The sequence below is a fragment of the Haliaeetus leucocephalus genome, unplaced genomic scaffold, assembly GCF_000737465.1.
Source record: "Haliaeetus leucocephalus isolate CR32 unplaced genomic scaffold, Haliaeetus_leucocephalus-4.0 Scaffold13, whole genome shotgun sequence".
NCBI lineage: Eukaryota > Metazoa > Chordata > Aves > Accipitriformes > Accipitridae > Haliaeetus > Haliaeetus leucocephalus.
In genome coordinates this window covers 3,544,133-3,566,119 of record NW_010972449.1, presented here as the reverse complement: position 1 = coordinate 3,566,119, position 21,987 = coordinate 3,544,133, and the positions used below count along the sequence as shown (strand labels likewise).

Here is a 21,987-nt window from a genome sequence, read left to right as displayed (position 1 = left end):
ATGGATTCAGCATGTAGAAGTCCCAGTGAGAGTCCCCTGAACTACCTCATAATCCAGATCAATACATTAAAAAACCCATGGGGTTAGAGTCAAGAAATACATGGGGCCATTACTTCACAGTAATGAAAAATGGGCAAGTTTGATTTTTATGTTTTTAATGACAAGTTAAGGATAGCGACAGCATGCTCTAAGACCTGGCGGGTTTGTCAGGAGCATCCCCGGGGGTCTCATTGCCCGGCTTGGCTGCCGAGCGGTGGTGGGCTGAACAGGAGCTGAGTGCCAAGAGTTTCAAACCAGCTCCTGTTGTTCACTTATGTCAGTCCCTTCTGTCTTTTCAAAATAGCATCCTCTCCTCTGACTTACCGCTCCCCCCCCCGAATCAGTTGAATCTTAGGTGCAGGGGCAGGCGGGGGAAGGCAAAGCAGCACGTCCAGCGCTGCCTTTCTGCCCCCCCCAGTCCTCTGACATGCGAGCGAGAGCTCTTCTTGCCCCAGGGTCTGGAGAGCACTCATTAGATAGCGCAGGTTGCGAAACACAGTACAGTGGAGGGGTGTTGGCGGTCCCTGGGATCCACGCTTTCTCTTGTGCTTTAGTGCTTAATTTCTAGACCAAATGCAAGATTACAAGTGCAAGATTTTTCGGTGCTGACTTTCAGCTGCCCTTGTTGGACCAGCCAGGACGTACAAAGCAGGAGCCGGTTCCCTGCGGATACCCCAGATTTAGCTCCGATCCCGATTGTCTGGTGCGCCAGCGGCGGGTTAGACTAATAACTTGTGCAGGGAGGATTCTGGTTACAAAGCGCCTGGAATGAAGCGAGCAGGTGCTGGGAAGGTTATCTGAGGAGAGCGCGCTGTTAATTCCCTGCCGTCTCTCGCTCCCCCTGCAAGCCTCAGCAGCAGCGTGGATGGCATCTTCCACGCGAGGCCGTGGCTGGCACACGAGGGGCTGCTGGGTTCCCCCGGTGAGCGGCCATCCCCGCACTGAGCAAGGGCAGTAGCTCAAGCTTTTAGCTCCCGAGGGTCGTGCCGGGCTGGAGCAAGGATCCCCCGCCAAGCGGAGATGGGTCCAAGTGGTTCCCAGGGTGGTCCAGCTGGAGTGGTGCGTTGATAACCTGGCTCAAGGTGGGCACACGGCAGTCTGTGTTAACAAGTTACGATAATTTGGCTGTAGGCAATCTCTTAGGGCTCAGGTTTCGGAGCAGGAGGCTCGCTCTGTGACAGCTGTGATGGTTTCTTTCCCCGCTGCCTGCCTGTCCCTCTTGGACGCGCGGTCCTGCTGCAGGAGGGCTCAGCTGTTTGCAGCGACTGCCACGGTTTGCAGCTCGGGGTATTAAGGTAACCTGAAATTGGAACTGCTTTACCTTACCATGCTGAGCTGTGACTTGTGGTTCAACAGCTGCTATGGGAGCAGCTGATCTGCCCTCTAAAAAAAGGCAGAGGGGACAGTGTAAGGGACAGAAACCGCCACAGCTGCTCCAAGGTGAGCCGTCCGGGCTGGGGAATACAAACCTGAAGAGCCTTCCTAAGTGCACAGTCCACGCTATTGTAAATCACGTAAAAAAATTACAAGGAAGCACGTTCTTTTGCTGTGGCAGTGTTTCATTTGAGTGCATTTAGGCATATTTCCTACTGGTAGAATCTAAAGGGGTGTTTGTTATTGCACCAGTTTAGAAATAAAACCTTTTAATTAAACAAGGGTGACAAACTGGTAAACCCAGCTCATCCCAGCTAGCTTGCACCTAAAAATTAAGGCTTACGCTGCCTGTTGTTGGACTGACCTAACTAAACTAGTTCAAATTTAAATTACCTTATGCAGGTAAGCCAGAAATAAACCCAGCTTGAGTTACTGCTTTTTTCTTGTTACCTTTACTCAGCAAAAAGTCAAACTTGGCTGTTGCTGGAGCCTTAGGTAGCTGCTGTGCTTGCTGGGTACTCCCAGCACAAAACCCGAGTCCTGACTGTGCAAGGGGAGAGCTGTGTCAGCCTGTGGAGAAGTTGAGCATTAAGAGCAGTGGTCCCCAGCTGGAAAATTATCTGGGAAGTCAGTGCTGGGGGAAGGAAGCTGGGCAGAGGGAGGATAGAATCAGTTTCAGGTGCTGGGGATTTGTGTGAGGGCAGGCAGGAAGCAGCCTACATTTTAAAATGCAGAGACAAATCACAGTCCCTTGCAGCCCACTTGGACTATGGAATTTGTTCCTTCTGATAACTGAAATGTGCCACAGTAAAGCAACGCAGCTCCTACGTCAAGGGGTAGAAAGGAGTTATTTCTGAACACGTAATGAATTAAGGGAAGGTAGAGTGTTGTGGCCTCGCATCAATAGGAAGTGGTGCAGATTTATACTTGGTGACACCTGATGTGTTTTGAGACACAAATAAAGTTGTTCTGTACAGAACACAAGTATTTTAAACTTCCCCAAGCCCCCAGCTATGAAATCACTTCATCTCCCACTACCTAATAACAGTGTGTGTAGATGCTGCTTAGTGTCAGAGAAGCCTGGATATTACCAGAACAAAATGCAGTTGCTGCTCGTGGCTCGCCCTTGCATTAGGGAGTGCAGCACCTACGTTCATTTGCATCGTACGCATCTCACCACAGACAGGAATAGTGCTGCTGCCGTGGCACCTGTGGTTGTAATTCAGGTTGTAGGAAGCAGACGGCTGGCATAGCAGAGGATACTTGGTTTTGCTACATAAATAGTAAAGCAAGAGCTACTGAAGATGTCACAAGAAGCAGCTGCAGCAATGGGCTGGCACTTCCAGCTTTTGCAAGAAAGCTAAAGGCAAACAAAGTAGTTCGACACGGGATTATCAAGCCTACTGCATGCACCTTACCTGTTCTTACTTGCATATCTGAAATACTGCTGTTTTTCTCTGTAAATGTTAACTTGCCAAATGTGAATATTGGATGATAAGACACTATGCAGAGTTGGCTATGAATGTTTATTAACATCGCATGGAAATCTGTACTCCAGAGAAGACAAACACTAGGTGCTGAACATACCTACAGAGCATCCAGGGAAACAATGCAAGCTTTTTAGACTTCTCCTTTGCAGCAGCTGAGTGTCTGACATTCTTCTTAAGTAAGTTTTTCTCCCACGTAAGACCATCTCAAGTTTCAACACATTGTTAATGATTTTACTGAATAATCCAAACATTAAAAAAACCTCAAGTTCTAGTTAGTGCTATTGTTGATCTGGATTGACTGTAAAAAGACAAAAGACGACCTTCTGGTTTTGACTTGCAAAAGCAGGTATTTGTGACACATGCTGACACCTTCCCAGAGCAGCTAGAATGCCAGCTATTCCACTCTCCAGTACCTGCACAGGTTATGCCTTATTCACTCGAACAATCAGAAGCTAAACTCAAACCATATGCATAAACGAGTCATTCTTACAAGCACAGTCAAGGGTATCACAGTAAAAGCTGGTCATGGTTTCTACAGAGACCTTTAAACGCCTCAGCAAAAGAGCAGCGTTAAGTACAGTGACAGGAAGCACACTGAAGCATCGGCTGTGAGGATGGAGGAGACGGTGATAATCTGTATAACCAGAGATGCATCTTTTCCAGGTGAACCTCCAGAGCACAGCAGTATAGTCTGAGAAGAGGCACAAGGATGGAATAGGAGAGTATCATTCAGCTTGGCAACAGCATTTTCTCCTGCTTCGTTCTTCCTTTGATTCCGGAAAACTTCCACTGGCACTCATTCACCCACAAAACAGGGCATCATAATGACAGAGTAAGGACTTGAATACTCTGCTTATATTGTCAAGGTTTTAAGACTAAAGACAACAAATAATACTGCAAGTTGAGGCAAGTTTTATTTAGACTGTACAAACAGGGCACTGGGAAAAAAAAAAACAGTGGCTTGATGTTGGGACCAGTTCTATGAAATAAGTGGAGTAAGAAATTAAAAAGGCACTAATCTTAAGAAAAGACACTCCATATATTCTAAGAATATAATTCATTTAATACTGTTAATCTTATAGCACAAAAAATAAAACAAGCTATGATCCCCAAAATAAACTTTAAAAGCTTACACTTAATATTATTGCCTGAAGATCATGGTCTTTAAATTACATATTGTGTTTTAAAGTTTACACAGTGAAGACTGTCTCAAATACAAGGCCACCTTTCCCACTGCAATAATTGTATCCTTGTCTCAAAACACACTTTTCATTTAACACAAGTAAACAGAAAATGACAACTATACAAGAATGCTTTCACTGGTCCCAAAAGGCAGTCTTTTAGGCAGGTCTCACTTTCAAATGCAGGTATTGAGGAAAATGCTTGAAAACTTGACTAGAAAACAAAGGCAGCCCACTCATTCCCAGGATGTTAATACAATATAAAAAATTACTTTACAGGCACGTGAAATGGCACAAAGAATGCTGTTTTTCCCTTTACAAAAATAATGCTCAGGCTCTTCAGAGCCCCAACCCAAACAGGATATTCCCTTTTGTTTATTCTTTCTCAATTTGTAAACAATCATGAATTAAATTAGCGCTTATCCAGTGATGGACACTGATTAAAACAGTTTTCATTTAAACTTTCAGACTGGTCAGAGGCTTCGATGTCTATATACACATGTACACAACAGGAGGAAGTCAAACAGTAAGCCTTTCATGATAGTTAACTATTGTGGCACCAGGTAATTAAACCAGCTCCTAGTTCAAAAGCAAGAACAACTTTAATGGTGCATAGACTGAAGCCATCACTTGTAGGCTCTCATGCTTCATATTAAGTATACCCTACACGCCCAAGGAACATTTACGCTGATAGTTTATCACTCAAATTTAAGAGGCTTCATAGAGCAACAGACAGCACACATGTAAGCAAGCAACAAGCGATTGAGAATCCAGAGTCCTTCAAAGAGAAACACAAACTGATCAAATGCAGTCTTTATATGAAAATACTCGTCTTATAGTAAAATAGCAAAGACACGTTTTGAAGCAAGGTTACAATCAGCTTAGGCTGGTCAGTATGCTACATTTAAACCACATTTAACATACCTGAACCACACCACTGCTACTCAGAGAAACACTGTTCATCCGTGGCCTAAAACCAGGTTCACAGAAATTTAAGAATTCTTGTCTTTGCATCAGATGCCACTACATACAAATTTTGCATAGTTTTGAAGGTAAAACATTTTGCTTTTTTGCAGTATCAGAACATAATTAAACCTAAAACAATGCTTGTGTTCAAAGTGTATTCCTTATTCAACGAGGGGATGAGTCAAGACATTTATTTCGGTGAAAAAAATCCAGGTTAAAAGCTGTGGTCGAAATCTCAAATCTCACAGTATTTATTTACCACGCAAAGGAAGAATTCTACAATCAGTCTTCTGAAGAGCTGCCTGTAACTAGGTCAGGTCTGAAATAAGATTTCTCTGCAGCAGACTGAGTTTAGTGCAGTTTCTGTATTCAAAAGATCACTTTCAGTAGTACAATCTATGTAGTAAACTTACAGATATAGTTGGGGCACAGAAAAAGCATGACCTTCTTTAGTTAAGAGAGCTGCATAGCTTTTCTTTGCAAGACAAAATGTCAATGCCTATTGTCAAGAATTACTCTTACAGCACCAAACATTTCAGTCAATGCTACTCTACTTCACAGTTAATTTGGTAGTAAAATGCTCTACAAGAACTTCTAGACTGTCAGCCACTTGACCAATACTACAGAAAATAGCTAATAGATGAATGGAGAGACTTCTTTAAAAAAAACCTGGCATTTTGAATGTCTTGTTGCAAATGCCATTTTTGCATTTCTTCAGTGCCTTCCAGTTAAGGATCTCATGGCACTTTCACATGAGCTAAGGACAACGTGCTTTTATTAGGATCAAGCAACACAAATCAACAAGAAAACATGCTGGAACTTAAGACAACAACTTTTATATAATTTGACATTTATAAGAACTGGTGAGATTCTGCAGGTGTTTTTCATTTTCCTACAACTGACAGCCTTCAAAAGTTGAAAAATGGGGGCTGCTGTTCTGTCAGCTTCCACAACAGACATTTTTCTTTAAACAGGCTGTCTGAAAAGGGAGGGTTTGTAGTTGGTAGTCTTTGCAGACATATATTGTGATAATTCAGTGTTCCATTATTCTTAAAAGAGCATTCCAGTTCACCTACAAAACACATTTAAAGGCGGTGGCACAGGATCACTGTACCTAAGCTTTCATATCCTGTACACAGGCTAAGGACTTAACCTGCATGGCGTGAATTGTACTTCTTTAGCTGCAGCTATATAGTTCCCTACTGTAAGTACAATTACAGCAGTATAGCTTATGTACAGAAAAAGGGAAAGCAGCTATACTGATAATAGACACCATTGTGGCCTCCTCCAGCCTGAGCATTAATTTATCACATGGGGGAACCCAAGCAGCTGACTCCAATTAACCATTTTCTAGAGGATGCTGGGAAGGGGAAGGATCTGGGGCATATATAAACCAGAGCCAACTCATTTGGAAGGTTAAAAAAAGATGGCAGCATGCAGGGGACTTGGGATGCAAGCAAGGAAAAAGAGGAAAAAAGAAGATGAAAGCAGCTCTGGAAAAGAAGCACAGCAACATGGAGACACCCTAGAAAAAAAGGTACTGTGTTCAAAAAGGAGCTGTCAACAAGCTGGGGCTGGCATAGCTAGGAAACTCTAGAGAGATAAGGGAGCCTGCAGAGAAATGGGTATAAAAAGTGTATGTTTAAATAAGAGGATTTTATCAGTATTTACCAAGTTCTTCTGTCCCACTTCTTTTCTCCCTCTTCACACCATGGCAATGATCAATCTGTCTAGCAAGTAACAGCTTAGTGACAAGCACTTCTATACTAGTAAAGCTACACTTCCAACACTGCAGAAGGGCTGTATGTAGACCAGGCCAAAGTGTTTCCCTTTAAAGCTCACTTTTCTACAGTTAGTGCTTGCAAAAATCAACAAAAATGCATTAAGTATGTCAAAAACAGGTTACAAGTATCAACCCCTCCTAAGTTTCCTTATAAATAAATGCCTCAGCTTCAATGCAGCTCAATCAATGGTTATTTGCATTTAACACACACTGTTTCAGGAAGGTCAACAACAAGCTTAAGAGTTAACAGAAAAGAGCAGCTTCTAATACAACTGCTTAGAATACATAAGCTTCAATTATTGTTCTTTAAAGAGACCATCATTTTAAATGTACTACCTTAGGACAGGTTCTCTTAAAACTAAGTCGTCTTCAGTCCTAAAATTGCATTTTTGTTGTTGCTTTTTGTTGGACAGTAATGCACAAGTTGCATGTTTGATCTAAGATTAGGGCTCTTCCTACTGAGCAAGCCAGAAAAAAGTCCATGGAAGTCTCAACAAGAAAGATTTTCTTCCCATACTTCTCTGCTATATACTGGTGCAGTCTTCTCCAGCTTAAGGCCCAATAGTTTTAAAAGTGAAACTAAATTCTGGATGATGTAACTATGGTATGAAGGTCAGGCAGTGACTTCAGTTGTATGTATTCCAAATGTACATTAAAAGAATTGTCAAACTGCAGCAAGCTGGAAAATGCGCGATGCTAGCAATGTGCCATTAAGTCATCATCCCACCTCAAACAATGCTAATGATAGCCAGGAAAATGAAGCAGCAGTGTAAATCAGGCAGAGGGAATCATTCATTCTCATCTGGGTTTTGAGGGTCAAATATTTTGACATGCGTGAATGGGAAGAGCCCTTTTCGACCATTGACTTCTCCTTCCCACTGACCGTTTATATTCATCCTTGTAACCTTCACAATATCTCCAACCTGCATAATTAAAAAAAAAAAAGGAAAAAAGTTATCACACATGGGAATCTCACCTCTGATACAAATACAAATCAAATGAAGAGGAACAAATACAAGCCCATCATAGGGAAAAAAACCCCACGCTCTTCTTGGCGTAAGGTTCAACTGAAAAGAAAAATTATTTTTCCTTAACTAAAATACCAACATTTTGCTGCTAAACACAATAATGTTGTCAGCACTCTTTTTCAGACTCTTAACTTAATGTATATTTACATATTCAGACAAATTGCTGAACTACACCTTTTCCTATAGGAAAGCTTACAACTTCATGCAACAGTATTATTTAGTTCAGATATAAATTAACATCACTACAGCTACCATCAGTAATGAGATGCAACATCCATTCAAAAAAAGCACAGTACTTATACTGGTTTTAGCATCAGCTGACTTATTTTCAAAGGAAATTTAGGTTTTTTTCAAAGAGAGATTCCTATGGCAAAGAAACCATTACTTTAAGTTCTAGTTCTGATTATCACAGTCTAAGAAGCTTCTGTAATTTTTAAAATAATGGTACACTTCTGAAGCAGGCAAATGCAATTTTTTTAAATTTTTTTTTTTATTTAAGCATTAGAGATACAGATTCTAGCTTTATTTGTTGTTTTCACCTCTACTTCCTGGCAAGAATTTGAAACAGGAATGATGACATGTCAGGCCTTTCCTACCATAACTGTTCCTCTTCCTATTTGGTGCTGAAAGATGAGAAGAGCTAAACTCTGATCAAGCAAGAAACAGCCCAAATGGTGATAAGTTATACTTTTATCATTGTTCAGTGCCTGTATTTGATTTGGATTAGGATAATTTACAAAGCAAAATATCCAATGTGACAATAGTCATTTCTCCCTTAAATGCTTCAGAATAGCTGCATATGTGGTTTGTTGCAGCAGCTCTCTAACTTTACACCTCCCTTCCTGTTTACTTCATTTACTCTATGTGGTGACTATAGTAAATATTAGAAAAGTGACATTAGCAGCTGATAACTAACATCACAAAAAGTAGAAACAGCCTATGATCAATGGCAAAGAGTTCATAAGTTTCTTCCCTAAACTAGGTCCAAGCTCTGTGTAGCTGAGTCTCAGCTTACCAAGCTACTTCTGTGAAATTCAAAGGTAACTAGCTTTGATCTTATTTAAGGAAAAACTAGATTTTAGTCCTGATGCAGTATGTATAACAATTTGTCTACATTATTTAAATAGTATTAAAATTTAGAACTGATGCAGATAGTTTAAGGACCTTGGCCAAGGGCCTTAGATCAAAACTTTTCAGGTAAGACCTGTATATTTTCTGTTAAAGAAAGAAACTCTGAGTTTACAAAATAGTGTGCAGGTCACTAGATGATCTGAAGCCTGTTTAAACCAGTTACCATTACTCCAATAGACATTTTTTGAATATCACCCAGAAGCAAGAACCCTTAAGTGAAGTTTAAGATACTATAATAAACTCCTTGGCAGTCACTCAGTGTTACATGTCTTAAAATAAAATTTCTCAAACTTTAAAACTCTTTTTAGAGATTTAAGCTTTATGTTGCATATTAGAATGAAATTGGGCATTTAAGCAGAATGTATTGCTCCTCCCCAGCCCCCCAACTTTTTCTCCACTACTTGTAGGGTTGCCCATGTCCCGGCTGCCCTCCCGCCCCCAAATTCGAGACTGTCACACTTGGAACAATTGTAATCTTGTGCTTTTAAGAGAGGAGAAAACTCTCTGGACTCCTGTAAGTTCTTGGGATATAACCAAGACCATATTACTTTCTTAAATGGACATCTTTACTTCTGCTGTTCCTGAACTCAAACGTGAAGCCAGCATATACTATTAAGTAGTTATACACTGCCCATGATAGTTAGCACATACATGTAGCATTAATTTAATTGGTATTCATCCCTTCATGGACTACTGCAGCATGCTTTAATTGTGTATTTGCTAAAAAGCCCAATTTGTCAGATTTTCACTGAATAGAAAGGCTAGAGAAAGCTTTAAATAGTAACAAGATGACCTAAACAGGAACCAAACACATGTCTCTTTAGGAAAAGGCTGATAATGTCTATAAATAATCACTGTTACATTGCTAAATTTAAATAACCCTTGAAAACAAGTCCAAGTTTTAGACCCAAATTCAAGAAGATGCAGCCAACATCACAATTGAAACCTAATAAGAAACTGCATTTGCACCACACTGTAAACCCAATCACTCAAACACTTTAATCTTATTTATGGAAGACAAAAAAACATTTGTAGTACAATGGATCAAAAACATGGACTTGCATTTTCTGAGAGTCTGACAATTTAATTCTGCTCACGTGCCACAGAGATCAATCCATTTTGAAACTCCAGAAAAAGATATCCTTCAGTCTGACTCTGATTTCTACAACATGAATAGGTTTGGAAGTCTTGCTTGGGCTGAGTGAAAAAAAAATATTTACAATGTAAGTCTATTGCATTGCAACAAACTGCCATGTAGATTAACAATGTAAAATGTTCTTTAGAGTGCTGGGTGGGCAAAGTTGCCACAAATCTGAATCTGCCATTAAGGATTGCTGGCTGACAAAAGCTACTCAAAAAATACTATCATATGCCAAGAACCACTGGAATAGTAAATTGATTTGCAATAACTTTATATTATTTTTGAGAGTGTTTTTTTTTTTAATGAAAGCTTCTGAATATCCTCTTGTGCTATCTTATAAAAAAAAAAAAAAAAAGCCGTTCTCCTGAGAAGATTAAATGAAACAGCATGTTGAAGCAAGATTTTTGGAGAAGGAACCTTGATGTCATGATAGAATAATTAATGGATCTTATGTTAAAGACCTCCGTTTTGACAATGTCTAGAAGAATCTGGTCACATAGTCCCTCTATTTGGTAAATGCTTTTTAAAGCATCTATAACAATAATGTAATTATTATATATCTGTAATTTCAGCTGAGGTGTGATCTCCCACTAAAATTATTTAACACACTATTTTTTTCAGAGAACGTTTTAAGCCAGTCAGAAGGATTGTCTTATGATTAGGCACAGGACAGTCAGGAGACCTGGTTCTATTCTCATCTCTGCCACAAACTTCCTGTATGACTCTGGAGAGCTCATGGCCCTTATCTATAAATTAGGATAATGCTTCCTTAGTCTCAGCATCTCTCAGATAAGTTAATTCACTTGTAAAGCATGCCAGCATGGCTGGATGGAAGTATCAACTGCTGAAATGAGTAATACTTCTGAAATGCAGCCATTTGGTTCCACCCAAATGATAAAAATCAAAATGTATTTTAGATAGCATCCTTTCATTATGTCCCTGTTACAGCATGAATTCAAAGCCCTGGGGAAACACAAGCTGTGGAACATGCCAGTCAGAAAGGTTACTTCATTCTCTCTAGACTCTTCCATACCTGTCTTCCATTTGAAGCTGATTCATGTACTGCAAAAGGTTTCCTGCATGCCATTTTAGTCACACAGTCAACCAATTCACCATATTTTACAGATATTCCAACAATAGTATGTTAATAGTTCTATGGCTGATAGAGTTCTGTAATATAAGTTTGAGGAGATAAAAATGCATTAGAACACTAAATCATCATTTTAGCCCACTGGGTCAATAGCTATAGAAAACACTGCTCTCGAGTTTACAGGGTGTTGATTCTCAGTCATTATCCTAATTAGCGTCACAACTCACCTTCTTTGCTAACACTAGCATTAGTACCAAAACAATTGTTCAGACCAACTGCCTGTTCTGGAGAAGAATAAACAAGGCTCAACACCAAGAAATTACCTGATATCCCACTGTCCCCAAAAGGTAAAAACCTGAGCTACACAAAAGAGGCAGAGTTCAGCCACACTGCAAACAGGACAAAGTGACACTGAAGTAGCTGGCGCTTTACATATTGGAAGATTCAAGGAACCAAGAGGCTAAAAGCACAGTTTAATTATCCTTCACTTCTGATGTTGTGTGCCAGAATAATAATAGTTGATGCCCAAACCAGAGAATTGGGTAGTTCAGAGGAAAGATCTTCAACCATTCTTGAGGCATGAAAGCAGGTCAAAGGGCAGCATAGAAATGTTGAGTCCTAGATGCAATTAATCTAGCCTTATTTAGGAACAGAGTAAAACAATAGACGTTTGCATTTCAAGTATAGCTAGGACAATTGCCACAGTTGGGGTTGCAGCACCACAGAGAAAGTGCTGCTTTTCATTAAATGATGGTACCCTGTCTCTATCTGATTAAGCCAGCTGTCATTATTGTACAGAACTTGGACAGCTCAAAACTCCCATAGACCATCATTCTCAAGCCATGCTGAATCTCACTGTAGCACAGGATCTTGTCTAGGTTATCCATGTCACTTTCAGTTTCATCTGAAAACAAACTCTGCAAACAGTTCTGAAGGTGAATGTATATTAAATTGTGAGGCACTCAGCACTAGCATGATGGGAACCATCAATAACTTTGACCAGAAAAGGAAGTTACAAAGATTAAGACTGCACACAAAATCTCCAAAGTAACTGTTCAGTTGTATTTTCAAAGGTAGCATACTGAAAAGTTGGTGCATGTCAGCACAGGAATCCTGCTGTCAGTGTCACTTTCAGTTCAATAGTTATCAGAACTAAAGCTCTCCAATCAACACTTTACACTACATGAGTATAGGCTCAATATTTTGCTTAAAATCTAGACCTTGTGGGTTAGATGCGTTATAATGCTTAACACAGCAATACTAAGTTTCCTTGGCTTAAGAAAAGCACAATGCTTGTTGTCTAGTGAAAGAAGTAGCCTAATTTCCTAATTATGAAAGTTCTACTACTAGCACATTTTGGCCTACTTGTCTCAACTTCCCTTTGAAGAGGAAAAAAGTTAACTGTAACCTAATTGTAACAAGCTCAAGAGAAATACTGTAAGTCAGTTATATAATTATGGTGAATGGATATTTATTTCACCAAAACATTTCAGTGACAGGTTAATGCTTGCTATATCATGAACAGATAAACTGCTTAATACTATAATGCTGGCACAGCTCTAGAAAAAGCCATAATTAGTATATAAATTAGTACAAAAACTTTGCTATAAAAATATAGTGAAGCTCTTGTTTAAAAAAAAAAAACCCTTCAGATTCCATAACACTGTCATGTTAAGTATGGAGATGAACTCTAGAACTACTACTGCCTTCAAATCGGTCTATGACACTTATTACAGTGTTTACAATATATTTAAGAACTATTTTTTAAACACATGGCAGACATAAGTCTAGTGGCTGCTGCTGGTCTCCCATTTTCTGGTTCCTTATGCCATTTCATTCCATTTTACAAGTAAATTTGAAATTTGTTGTTCAGGTCATGAAGCACCCCTCAAACAATTCACTAATTTTTAAGGGAATTAGCCACCATTAGTTCATCTGCTGACTATGCTGTACATAAAGAACTTTGCTGTGTAGAAGTTAGTGATCAATCAACTACTTTGGATAGAAGCAAGAAGTACCCAACTACCAAGAGATAAACTCTGAGATAAAACGTACCAGGTCTTAGCCTACTGGGCATTGCACACATGTCACGTGCTAGTTAGAGCATGCCAGTTTAAAACAAGGCTTCATTAGCGTATTATTGTTAACAGGCTGGCTGTAGAACTACAGGTTATTAAATGCCAAGAAACTTTAAGGTAGGCTTCACTGCTTTGTATCATAGTAACAGTGCCAAAGAATCTCTGCTCTTACAGAATTCATCACCTTCTTAAAGTGCTATCCTGTATAACCTTTGGACACAGGATTGCCCTCCTAGTTTGCCCAAAGAAAAGCAGGATTGAAGAACAGCAGTACATAACCCAGTAATGTAGAGTTCTAGTCCCAATAAGTACAGGACACTGTATCCCTGTCCTTCATATTCCTTCCTCTACAGCACCAGAAAGGAAGGAAATTGCTTCTTGGCTAAAAGGACACAAGTAAAGAAACGGATCTGGGTCACTGGTTGTTTTGTTTGTGGGTTTGGGGTTTTTTTTGGTGGTTTGGTTGGTTTGTTTTTTTTTTTTTTTTTTAAATACAGTATCCATGAAAATACCACACACGTTAGTTGTAAAGTTAGTTAGTTGTAGTGAGAAACTGCAGACTTCAATCATTTCATTAAAAACATTAAATCTGAACTGCCAAGGTAAATAACTCAACTGACAACAGTACACTTAAATCTTAGAAATACATATAATTTATTGTAGGCTTTACTAATTGTTCACTGGTGCAGGGAGATGCCCAAAGTTGTATGTATACCAACTATATGCTTTGAGATAGTAGCTATACTTAAAACTTTTATTTTTGCATGTAAACAGATTACTATTTAATTTTTTATTTTTCAGAATAAAAGTAGAGCATATAATGCAGTAGGACCAAGTCAACATTTAGACGTTATTCACTGCAGTAATACCAATATGAATGCTAAATAATTTTAGCCCAGCGAAGTCCAAATTATGATAAATGCCATATTAACTAGTACCCTCACAGGAACAACACTATAGTTGCCCTTAAACTGTCATATTTTAAATACTATTTAAAAGTTAAACACTCCATCATCATCCAGCCAAACAGATCTCTTTTCAGATTTTCAGTAGAATATTCACTTGTTTTACAAGTTACATTTTCATGTGAGAAATTTAAAAAAAAAATTTATACCTTCCTTACAAAACGAACTTCTCTGTAACAGGCTATGAATCTTTACCTTTTCTTAAAGAAAACTTCTGACAGCTTATGTCAACAATAGTGTGCAATAGAAAAAACTGAACTTGCCAGCAGAGAGCTTGTCCCATTTTCAAGCTGAACCCAGGAGAATGACATCCCTCCACTTAAAAGGAAGTCGAGCAGATTACTACGCAATAGCTTTATTTACTCCAGATGGTATTCTCTTCCTTTTAAGTACTGTCTGTGTGCTGACCACACAAAGCAAGAGCCAGCAAACAGATATTTTGCTCTCATATTGTTTTATCAGTTTAAATGAGATTACACAATCAGGCACTGTATAATTATACTAACAAGGTGTTCTACCTGTACAAGCTGAACTGCGATTTAGAGTACACCTACACTAAGGTGGAGTACTGTCAAATACTATTATTCTGGAAGAACACCATTAACTTTCTTCCCCAAAACATTCCCATAACTTGTTCTTTCTCTACCACTAGCTACTTTCAGTGCTCTTACAAAATAGAAGGTTCAAATGGTCCAGATTATTTAGTGACATGTAGAGCCCTGACAAGGTTGGGATTAAATACGTCATCAGGGCCCAGCAGGTGTTAGGCAATCTAAAGGAAGATCACGAAAAGAAGTTGGAGTTTCTTCTTTAAGAGTAGTAATGTGACAAAAAAAATACTGCTATAATGAGGTTGCTAAAGTTCCCTATGTGTGGATAGATATGGAGAAGCTCTAATCACTGATTTTAATGAAAATGTAGATCAGTTCCCAGAATTCTGCTTCTGAAGCCTCTTGAGAAGCCACAGTGTGGCTAAGGTACACTTGCAAAGAAAACAGATTACATAGGAAGACAAATGTGCCAGTGGTGGGAGACACAAAGACATGAGGCAATAAGGGATTAAAATTCAGTGGAAGAGAAGAATCTCTCACACAAAACTTCAGCAATTTGAAGGTTCAAAATTCAAACCTACATGTTGGTCAGAGAATTAATCCTACTGGTATACTAGAGGAGTCGCTAAAATGACAGGATTAACTAGATCACTAAAGACCAAGTCAGAAGAATCTGTTAGTGAGGGCCACCCTTCCAAGTGGTTCCGCTACCCTGAAGCAAAGCAAGTTCCCTGAAGTAATTCCATGACACACTGATAAGGTAACAAAAATCAATCCCTTGCCTTGCTTTGTTTTCAGAAGCATGAGTAGTTTTGGCAGCAATCTTCTGTAGAGTGCAGTTGGCAGTGAATTTACACTTTGCTCTATGATAATTTTCACACACTGCTCACAAATAACAAGCTGCTAGATTTCATAAGACTCAAGGAAAATCCAGTGATACATATTTAACTTTTAACCCCATAAGAGTAATGACCTGTAGAGGTTTTACACACACAGGAGGCAAAACACTTAGGGCAACTATTATGAATAACTGGATGTCACCTCTCAAACTTTAGTCAAAAGTAACAGCTATAGGCAACAGCTTTAACTTGCAAAGTAACTGAGCAAAAGCAACAGGAAAAGTTCAAAAGTATTTTTAAAACCACTGTTCTTCTACTAGTTAAATGCTGTTGCTTCCTTTGCTTGCTTCCTTGCATTTGCTCCTTGAAATACTGTAGCATGCTCAAATTTCATCTTTGAGACTGGCACTTTTTCCAGGTGAGACATTTTTGAACTATGGGTTAACTAGCCTTCAGTATAATCTAAATGTAAAAGTAACAGTCTCAGTGTACTGGATATATCTTTAAAAACTTCTTCCAATCCATCATTTACACCAGTTAAACTAGAATTGTAACATGAATTCTTTACCACTTAAAGAATAAAGCTCTAAAGTCTTAAAGACATCCCTAATAAAAATAAAATAAAAAAATGTTTTGGCAAGCACAGGAACTTACTAAAGGTTCAATGCAAATTTAGAGGCTATACTACAGCCTTTCATCTAACCCCTTCACCCCCAATTTACACCCTAAGGTTTCTCAAATTCCACTTTTGAAAACCAAAGTAAAAGGGACTAGAGCACTTCTGATATATTTCTGCCCGGATTTCAGCTCTCAGCACCAAATACTTGAGTGCATCTCGTACTACAGTTGAGGATCAGAAAACTATGTTTATCAGCAATCTTCACCTTTCTCTGAAGGATGCTACTGCCAGTTCTCAACCTGGAATGCTGCAATGATTAATGAAACATCTGTTTCCTTCCCCAAGATTAGGTGGAGAAGCAAAGTCATCCTCTCACTAGCACTTACTTCCACAGCAGGATACATTCCACTACCCTTGTAACATATTTGCACTGTTGTTGAACAGGCAAGAAGAGAGCGTAAATACAGGCCCCGAAGTAACCTGGTCACTTTTCTCAAAGGAAGTGGTATAGATGAAGCAATTTGTGTAGATCTTTCTTCAGAATGTAACCTAACTTCCTCTTGGTCCCTTGACATAGATAAGCAGACTCCATATGAAGTCATCCACACCAACTTTGCCACTAACAACTTTTAGTTTCTTATTTTACAAAACAGTTGAAAATGGTAAGACTGAGAGGAAAAACTTACCTCTAATGCCAGCGCAGTCTTGTCATAAGCACAGGGTACCCTCTTTTGGATAGCTTTGGCATAGACTGGTCCATTCTGTGTTGATGGCAGAGGATTGATCACTGCTCCAGGTGTACTGGATACTGAGGGAAGGGGACTTGCGGTTTGAGGCTGAGCATAAGCATGGGCAGGTTCTGGAATACCGTAACTGTTGGAATTCCTGTTTCCATGCTTCCCATGAGAAGATCTGACTAACTTTTCTACATAAGGAACAGGAATCATCCCAATCCGACCATCCTTGTTTCTGGCACTCCACCACTGTTCTTCTGGCTTCTCTACAATTACCAGTATCTCGCCCTTTTTAAATGGAAGATCCTCAGCATCATTGCCAGGAAAGTCATAGAGAGTCCGAACATACTCCACATTTTCTTCTGCAGTGGACAGAGCAGGGGCAGATCCAGATCCCATTGGTGGACTTGGATACCTAAGTTTAAAAAAGATTTGGTATAAGCGATAGTTATTGTTTTGTATTTCCAGTAACAAAGCTAAGTACCAGTTTCACAGTAGGAACACCAACTAGAGGAGAATTATTTATTCAGGTTTGTAACAAAAGTATTCGCTTGGTAGCACTGTGAGGCATTTCATGAGTAACTCATGCTTTCAAGTAATTACTTATATAGCCAAATTAGCCTCCCCAGAAACCCAATAAAAATCTAACATGGCTGCAGAAAATTGGGAGAAATAATGCAAAATCTTCATCCACCTGCTTTGGACTGTTGTGAGGATCTTAGGGTAGAATAAAATTAATTCTATAGCTTAAGTTATGATAGTCATGATACATTAAAAAAAAAGAAAATTATTCGGGTGACTTAGGGTGGAGGGGCTCTTGAAGAGCTACATAATCCTCTTCAGTTCATCACATCTACATTTTTAACTTCAGCATCCACTTCTAAAGAATTCAGTAACTCTAAATGCTAGACTTGAGGGAGCATAGCAGAAAAGGGAAATAAAAGTAAGAGGAGGGTATAATAAACACTTAAGCTAGAAGTCCAATGGTGTCTTTCTGATTGGTAGTACAGCATCTTTCTAACCAAATCCTACTACTCACATGCAGAATTGTGGGGACTGCCAGTCACATTTATAATGAAAACTCCTTTCTTTAAGAAAAGATATAGGCAGATCCTGTGTTTTTAGAAGACAACACTTTCCCCCTCTTTTCTGGAAAGTAGTATGGAATTAAGCTCCCTAATATTACTTTTATAACTTCAACTCTCAAAGGGTTGTTATAGCAGAAAAATTATTAGTTTCAAAGTACTTATCTTTACTGCATATTTAAATACCTAATAACCTGAAAGTGACATCTTCATACAAGACAATATGAAATACTTGTGTCCAGTGGTAAGAATGGAGTAAGAAGTGAAAAAGCTAAGCGTCTAGAAATATTCCTTTGCCTTATTAACCATAATATTACTCCTAATTTATTCACATCATTGTTTATGACGCCATCATCAGTCCAATACAGTCACTTGACTGTGGTAATGTATGATTGTTCATCAAATGAGACTATTTTCAGTGCAATCCATTTTCATCATAAATTTTATACATTTTATTCAAAGCAGCTGTCAGAAACCTTAATGTATATATACCAGAGCAGATACTTATTATCTAAGCTACGATAGCAAAAATCCGTGTCATTAGCCTACTTCAATTCTCTTTTGCTACTTGCAAAATAAGATGGATCTCAAATCCCTGATTTTTGCAAGATACACCAGAAGCCCTAAACAGAAAGATACGGGCTTCTTTAAGACACCCAGCTGCAGCCAAAGCCAGGGAAGAGAGGGAAGCCTTCAGAGAGCAGTAACTCTGCATAAGCAAAAGCTCAGGAACATCTGCAGTGATGGTCAGAGCTCACTATTGACACAAAACAAATAGAAAGCTTAAAACAGTCAGTTTTCAACTGTTTTACAAGTTTAAAATGTCATCTCCGAGAGCTAAAAGTGTTGTATGGCTATATACAACAAACTACTTAATCCTACCACAAAAACTACCTCTTCATACTGTACTGTATGAAATGAAAACAATCAACAGCCTTCAAAAGCACAAGCACTGGAGTGCGATGTTCCCCTGAAAATGCTAGAGAAATAAGAATTAGCAATAACAGTTCTGAAGAACATACCTGTCTACCCCTATTCTAAATCTAGTCCATTAACTAAAATAAATAAATAAAAAACCAGAAAGCTACCTCTCATCCTCCCTCTTGCAGCAGTCAGTCTCCTTCAAACAGAATTTCAAACCATCAACCATGTCACTGATTTTTCTAAGTGTTCAGAACAAAAATCATGCTAAGGAAAACCATCTAGTCGAACCCATTTGTAGCTTTATAAAAAAGCTTGTCAGTTCACAGTAGGCTAGGTCCCATGAGTCTCTGTATGCTGCAAGAACAATATGCAATCAAGACCTTGAAAATAAGGTGGTACTAAAATGTTCATAAAACGTTTCACGCAAGACTCCTAACAAATACCAAGTAAGAAAGTGGAATCAGCTAAGTTTTCAAGTGTTTTAGAAAGCCAAGTCAGTCATTGCCATAAATGATTAAGAACATGTTTTTACATCCAGAAAGGCACAATGGTATCCAAGTTAAGGAGAACCGAGATAAGCATAAAGATTGCTTCAGTATAGACTTTTTTTCCTCCCAACTGTCCACAAGTTTAAACATGCACATAACACTGGGCAGCTCCATTCAAGCGTTCCTGCAATGAAAAGTGATTTTTTTTTTTCACCTACCCATCTCTCTAGCCACAGCACAATCACTACCAAGAAGACTTCTCAGCAACTTTAAGAGTTCTTGAAGCTAGTGCTTTCTGTCACATCCCTCCCATCACCTGACAGCTTTACGGAAAGACTTTTTTTGACTACTTGAGTTTTTCAGCTTGACAAGCTAATGTCAACCTTTGACAAGTTACTGATTGTCGTTAAGAACTGGCCTATGCCAAGGTTAAATTGTGACTCTAAACCTCAAAGTTATCCTTGCTGCCTAAGAACTGCAAAACATAGTAAGATTTTAAACTGCAGAATTTAGAAGCAAACCAATTTGAATTTCTTTTCTTAATGTGTCACTACTTTTCTAGCTTTTATTTCACTTCATTTTATCCAGGAAGCCCAAAAGCTTTGAAATCTGATACTGGGAAAAGCTTTATTAATTAAAAATATATGTTCTAGGGTTCTTGATAAGCAGTTTACTGATTCAAGTTGCAGGTATATCCCATGTTGGGAACAGGACAAAGAATGAGCTCATAGCCAAGTCACATTTTCCCATCCTCTTAGAATAGCATTTCTCAGTATAGTGCATAGACTATGCAGATATAGATGAACAGTGCCACAACCAAACTGTGAGAAATAAATGTTTTACATTTTGTTGGGGGTGGAAATGCCACTCTACAAGTTTTGGAAATGCTGCCCTAGAATGTATTAAAGCTGACTTAACAGGGTGAAGCAGTCTAATCACATAAAGGCCTGTTCTATTATAATCAGTGTGGATGCAGGGGCAGAGAGCAACTCAAGCTCAGAGGCTGTACCTCAATCACTGAGAAGACTTGTGAACCAGCTTCTCAACCATCCTAGGAACAGAAGGACAATACAGAAGAAAAGGTTGACACAAAGCACGACCACACCCTCTTGGAAAGCAATTATAGCCAGTGGTACAGATGTACACAATACCTTCATATATGCCTACACACACTGTAAGGACAGACCCCGTGCATTATATGGATGATTTGACTGCAAGAGCAACCCGTAATGGTCACTGAGACCCAGAGTGCTAAGAAGGACCGCTGTTAGAAACAGCCTCCAACGTGGGCCATAAACAAATATTTCCTTAGTACACACAGCGTGGCCCTACATCTAATGCTAAGATCCTGCAGCTACTAGGCTGGAGTAAGACAGCCCCCCTCCTTGCGCCACCTCGAGCAAAGACAGCAGTGGGTGGGGCGGAGGGTGGCACTCACCTGGGCGCAGGCTCGATGAGGGTGGTGGTATCCAGGTAGTGGATCTTGTAGAACTCCAGCAGGGCGGGCAGGTGCTCAAACTCCTGGTCCCCGATCTTAAAGCGGCGGTTGGGCAAGGAATTAATGATGTAGTGGGAAACCCGGGAGTTCTCGGACACCGAGAGCACGTAGTCCCCCGGGCAGGTGGACGAGTCTCGCACCAGGAACATGCCATGCCGCTGCCCCTGCAACCGCGTCTGCGCCTCCGCCCGAGACACCGGGCCCACGTACCAGCTGGAGCGGTCCGACGAATCGAAACGAGCGGCGGAGGACATGGCTCCGGGCGGGGAAGGGGAAGGGAGGGGAGGGGGGGGGGAAGGAAGGTGAAGAGCCCGAAGGCCCAGGCGAAGGAGAAGACCCGGCGAAGGGAAGGCCTGGGCAAGGAGGCCTGGGAAGCGGAGCGGGCTGGGGGCTAGGAGGAAGCGGCTAGTGCCCAGCCCAGAAGATAGGAAGCCCAGGGAAAGGGGGATAAGGGAGAGGGAAGCTCCGTGCCTCTGGAGGCGAAGGACCGAGGAGCGGCTGGGGTGGGGCTGGCCAGACGCGGCGGTCAGGGCCCCCGAGTCTCCCTCAGCGGCGGGGTGTGCAGGGCATCCTTCCCGCCTCTCTCTCTCAGGCCTGCGGCGGGCCCGGCTGGGCGAGTGGCGAAGAGCAGCGGCGGCGGCTGACAAGGACAGGCGGCCCGGGAAGGTGGCGAGGGTAGCCTGCTACGGTGCCTCAGCGCCGGAGCCAGACGGGGAGGTGGGGCGGGGGAGGCAGAAGCGCCGGGCTCCCGCTTTCTCCTATGGGTTCCCTCCCCTCCCAGAGCCGAGCACCAAAATGGCGGCGGCGCCGGGCGGTCGGAGTTCTCCGGAGACACCGCCCCGCGCAGGCGCCGCTGACGGCTCGCGCCGCTAGGGGGGCGGGGAGCGACGTGGGGCTGCCGCGCGCCGTGGGGGGAGGGGCGGGCGCCGGCGGTGCCCCCCGCGGGGGGGGGGGGGCCGGGCGGGGGGGGGGGGGGGGGGGGG

At 40.7% G+C, this 21,987-nt stretch overlaps 1 protein-coding gene across 1 annotated transcript; it reads right to left on the bottom strand.

The window, feature by feature from the left end:
- Positions 1-3,945: 3,945 nt before the first annotated feature.
- On the bottom strand, positions 3,946-21,819 carry CRKL (v-crk avian sarcoma virus CT10 oncogene homolog-like). The gene is made up of 3 exons (XM_010575348.1): positions 20,945-21,819; positions 16,962-17,424; positions 3,946-7,756 (listed from the first exon to the last, which is right to left on the bottom strand). The coding sequence occupies exons 1-3, from the start codon at positions 21,256-21,258 to the stop codon at positions 7,622-7,624; spliced, it is 912 nt and encodes a 303-aa protein (XP_010573650.1). The 5' UTR covers positions 21,259-21,819; the 3' UTR covers positions 3,946-7,621.
- Between the last annotated feature and the right edge of the window lie 168 nt (positions 21,820-21,987).